Below are 5,148 nucleotides of genomic sequence, written 5' to 3' on the forward strand. Positions count from 1 at the left end.
AAGTGACTCTATTTGGTGTCCTTATTTAATTTTATTGCACAGATCCATCTTCGCCCGCCCCCTCCCTGCCTAGCCCTCTCTCTCCCGCTCTCCCTGCTGGGTTCACCTAATCATGATAAATTCATATTCATTTCCCTGCCTGCTCCGGCGGGGGGAGCAGCTCCCTTACATTCACCCGGCCTTGCTGCCATTAGCAAATATTTACTCATGAATACGAAGCACCAGCGTTAGGAACCGAACCATCCCCTCTGCACCCCTTTTTCCGCAGCCCTGGCACCCACCCTCCCTGCACGAGGACAAGCATGACGGCTGAGGATGGGTGTCCTCGCCGCAGGGTAGGGAGCAGGGTGGGAAGAGCTGACAAACACTCAGATCTGCAGTGAGTTGGCCCAGGCTTTTTCTTCCTTTTATCATGGAGGGCAGAGAGACGCTTGATATAGGGGGGACAGAAATCACCTGAGCCTCCAGTCTGGACCCAACTTGGGGGTGCAGGGATGACAGGGTGGGAGCAAGGGGCTCTGCAGCAGGAGCTGAGCACCCGTCCCAGCTCCCCGACTTTCCACTCCGTCTCTAACCGCTGCTGCGTTTGGGTTTATTTTTAATTTTCAGGATGATCAGACTCACAGCCAGGGAGGGTGGGAAGGGGGTGTGCTGGGGAGGGGGAATAGCCAAAGCCCCTTCCTGGGAAGCAGGAACCAGGCGACACCTCATTAGAGATGCTTAAAAACTGTCTTTGCTCACCCTGCCTGCACCCATCCTGGGGGCTCAGCACCCACCTCCTCCTGGGCACCCCAGGAGCCCCATCCCTTATACCTTCTTTGCAAGTGTATGGGGTATAGTGTAAGGCAAGCCGGGGTTTAGAAGAGGCAGCAGCTGTGCTGGGGTAAGGGGCCAGGCCCTGCCCTGCTGCGAGGACTAAAGAGGGGTCTCAGAGGAGCAGGGGGCCTCAGGGGATGCCAGGCTGGAGTGAGGCCCTGGCTCGGGGGCTGCAAGTGACTGGGAGGATGGAGGGCAGGGTTAGGGGCTCAAAGAGGAGCCTGTGTGGGGCAGCTCTGTCCCCTCAGTCCAGGGCAGGAGGGACGGCCCAGCCTGGGGCTGACTCACAGTGGGACGCACGGTCCAGCCCCTCGTGTTTCTCCCCTTGCACCAGGACAAGGGAGAAGCGGGAGCCTTCAGCATCAAGAGGCGTCACCCCCCAGCTGCTCTGGACGAGCTCCTTGTCACGTTCCTTCACCTCCTGTCCCTTTGCATCCACCTTTGCATCTGCACCCAGAGGAGGCGGCCTCCATCCATCCTGGCTGCAGCTGGCCACAGGAGGGCCCTCTGCCCCCTCCAAAGCTCCTGGACAGGGATTTGTGGGGTGGGAGGGGAACAGACAAGATACCGGGCCCCTTCCCTCACAGAGCAGGGGACTGGCAGGATATCTGCCCCAGCGGCCTCCACATGACAAGTGTGCACTAGGGCCACCCTCACTGCCATTTCCCAAGGGCTTGAGCGAACAGTCACACTCCTGAGCGGCCCTGGCCCCACACGTCCCCGTGTCTGGCCTCCCCCCTAGCAAAAGCAGCACAAGCAGGGCCAGGGCTTTGATGCGCTGCTGCAGCACCCGTTTGGCACCAGGGTGTGAACTGTGTCCCTGGAGAGGGGAGTGACAAAGGGGAAGGAGCTGGGGGCCAGCAGTGCCACATCTCCCCCACCTCCAGCAATGTCCCCAGCACATGGCTCCAGTGAGAGGGGCAGCCCCAGTCCTGCAGAACAGCTTGCTCTGCAGCCAGAGCTGGAGGCCAACCTGTGTTCGTCAAGGGGTCCAGGTGAGCAGCCCCATACTCAGCTCCCTGCCCCAGCCCAGACAGAAATAGGCCCATGCCCAGGGCTGCTAGCCATAAAGCTCTAGGAAAAATACTCCAGGATCATTCCAGCAGCCCTGGAGAGACAGGGAGACCCCATCCAGCCTCCCTTTGGGGCAGGATGATCCCCAGCCCTGGATGAGGCCAGCTGTGGTCTTGCCCAACCAAGCCTGGTGACCCTAAGGATGGGGACCCCCTTCCCTCCAGGGCTGGTCCCTGCGGTGCACAACCTTCCTGGGGAGAACGTGCTTCTCCTGGACTTCCCAAGGCCTTGGCGGGAGGCTGAACCCCCTTTGCTCCCAGAGAACCCAGCCCAGCCTTCACTGCCTCTGCCTGCCCACACCAGTGGCCCCTGTCCCTCTCCAGCTTTTCAGTCTCCCTTTTGAGCCAATGTTTCTTGCTGCTCATCTCCACGTGCTCCCTTGGCTTCCAGGCTGTTCAGATTCCCCTTGGACAACCAAAGCATTTCCATGCTGTGTTCCAGGCACAGGAGACAGAGCCACAGCCACCTCCCATATACCCTACTCTTTGATGAAATATGGAAAAGCTGACAACAACCCCTTCCTGACTCTACACCTAAAGTAAGAGCTCAGCCCAAGGCTCAGAGCTTGGGAATTTCTCCTTTCTCTGGGCACAGCTGGCCCCAGCTCAGCCACGTGGCCAGTTGGATGCCAGGACAGAGCCAGGTCCTGCTCTGCCATGGGAGGATGGTGGCCAGCAACACCCCTCCCTGAGCTAGAAGTGGTGATCCAACAGTGTGAAGGTCTCTCCTGCCTTCTCCCTGCTTGTACTGAAAACAGGGAGACAGGCCAGCACAGGAGGGACTCCTGGTCAGCCAGAGGGAAAAGTCCCAACAGCTGCAGGACAGATGGCAAAAAGACGGAGATGTCAAGGAAAAAGATGTAAGGACTTTATTATACTTTGAATTTCAAAGCACCGAGACATGCCAGAAGACATTAATTTCTATCAGGTGTTCAGTAGAAAGGCTGGGCTGACAAACGACACTGCTGGGGTCAAGGCCACCCCAGCAAACAACCCAGCCCCTCTGCTGGTGGCCAGCAGCCACGGCTGATGCTGAAGCAACAAACTGTGCAAACCCCCCAGATTCAATGCCCTTGTGCCTGCCCTGGCAGCAAACACGCAGCTTGTCACCGCATGTGACAAAGACACGGCAGAGTGCAGGGTGGGTGGCTGGGTCCCCCACAAGACAAGGGAGCGGGAGGCCAGGTCAGACCCAGAGACCAGCTAGAGGGAGCCCCAGAGTCCTGGCACCAAAACACCTTCCTGGCAGCCAATGCCGCAGAGCAGCACCTCTGCCAGGAAGAACCACTGCAATACCCGTAACTGAGACAGAACACTGAAAGTCTGGGAAATTCATCCCCAGAATGTAAAAACAGTTGAGGTTTCCTGAGAAATAAAATTCACTCCCATGGAACTGACAGGACCAGCCACATGTACATGTATATGCAAACACATACTCCCTTTCTCCAATCAAAGACAGATGACTTCATGGCTTCCACTCATACAAAATGGGAAAGCTTTGCTTCATCCAAATTAAAACTAAATTGTCTCATTTCTCTCTCTGCCTCCATGCCTCCTATGCACCAAACACACAGCCCTGCTGGGTTACATTCAGTACCATTACATTCAAATCCTTTCTAAGCACAGCTTCCATGAAGCTCCAGGTCCACTCCTCTTCTGCACTGAGAAGAAAGGAGCCCTTGGAGCCAGACTAGGGGGATCACAGCTCTCTGCACTGGAGGACCCTCAGCACATGACGGACTGAGAGCAAGCAGGCACAGCACACTGGGGCCCTGCGCTTCCCTCAAGGCTTACCTGGCACCAGCCCAGCCCCGTGCAGTGGGACCCACCAGAGGACACAAGTCAGTTCAGATACAGGGAAGACACGGCAGCAGCAAATGCCAGCAGTGGTGAGAAGGGGGAAGGCCTGTTCCAGGGCCAAGCCAGGCCCTGGCTGCCTTCATACATATGTCAGGCCAGAGATGTTGGGGTGTCTGCTCAGACACAGAAAGAGACACATCCCACTTTCCCCCGTTCCCAAGTTCCCAAGCACTGGGAGGGGTTGGATCACAAGGCTCGGCAGCCCAGCCTTGAGAAGCTCCCCTGGGACAAGCAGGGCCAGGGCAGCCAATGGGCAGCAAGGCCCTTTGGCAGCCAAGGGCTGCCTGACAGCTGGGACACAAGAGGCTGCATGTGGCATCAGGCAGCACTTCCAGCGTGGTTCCAGCCCACAGCCTTTGCTGGGTGAAGCCACAGAGCTCTGCCAGCAGAGAGACCTGCGCTTGCGAGGAGCCCCAGTTTGCTGGGATGTGTTCCCCAGTCTGCAGTCACCTCAGAGCAGCACCCTTCAAAGCAGCAGCATGGCAGCAGGCTTTCACCAGTCCCGTTCTGAGGGCTCCCGGTAAGGCAGCCCCAGCTGAATGAAGACATCTCTCTCAGTGGGAGTGGGCAGTGTATGGCCAGATGCCACCTTGACACCTCCAGGGCCTCGCACCACAGCTGAGCTGAGGGCATGCTCCGAGAGGCTCATGCCCTTGGTCTTGGCCAGGGCCCGCATGGAGCGGTTGAAGTGAGCTGAGCCAGTGAAGTAGAGCAGGGCGCAGGCAAACTCACTGTAAGGCACCACAATGATGTCAAGCCGGCGGTGACACCGGGCCGGCCCAGGGAGGCGGCACACCCCCAGGTACTTCTTCTGATCACCATTGTCCTCCTGAGTCACCAGGTCATCTGTAAGGAAGCCTAGGGAGAGAGAACAGACACAGAGAAGCTGAATGGTTGAGACATGGTGACATCTCCACCCCAAACTCTCCACTGTCCAGACAGCAGCTGAGGTGTCTCATAATGTGCTGTGGGACCCCGAGGGCAACTCAGCCTCAGCCTGACAGCCTCATGCAGACAGGAGAAGTCATGCTGAGCTGCAGCAATACTCCTTCCTTAACACTGGCTGCAGAGCTGCTACTGGAGCAGGGCCAGGACCAGGGGCAGTACTTGGGAAAAGTGATCACCTGCCCTTCAATGAATGCCATTCTCCTCATTGCCTCAGTTTGGCCATGTGTCCTGGTTTCAGCCAGGATAGAGCTGGTTTTCTTCACAGAAGCCAGTGTGAGACTGTGTTTTGGATTTGGGATGAGAAACTGTTGATAATGTGCTGATGTTTTGGGTTGTTGCTGAGCAGTCAAGGACAGTCCAGCTTCTTATGCTGGCCTGCCAGCGAGCAGGCTGGGGGTGCACAGGGCGCTGGGAGGGGACACCGCCGGGACAGCTGACCCAGACCGGCCCA

At 57.7% G+C, this 5,148-nt stretch overlaps 1 protein-coding gene across 2 annotated transcripts in view; it reads right to left on the reverse strand.

Moving 5' to 3' along the window:
• Window positions 1-4,242: 4,242 nt before the first annotated feature.
• POLL (polymerase (DNA directed), lambda) overlaps window positions 4,243-5,148 on the reverse strand; it is a 10,282-nt gene continuing 9,376 nt past the window's right edge. For both annotated transcript variants that reach the window (XM_010283371.1, XM_010283370.1), the window contains exon 8: window positions 4,243-4,607. In XM_010283371.1, the coding sequence (XP_010281673.1) occupies window positions 4,243-4,607 (365 nt within the window). The remainder of the gene's footprint in view (window positions 4,608-5,148) is intronic.

The sequence above is a fragment of the Phaethon lepturus genome, unplaced genomic scaffold (genome assembly GCF_000687285.1).
Source record: "Phaethon lepturus isolate BGI_N335 unplaced genomic scaffold, ASM68728v1 scaffold22503, whole genome shotgun sequence".
NCBI lineage: Eukaryota > Metazoa > Chordata > Aves > Phaethontiformes > Phaethontidae > Phaethon > Phaethon lepturus.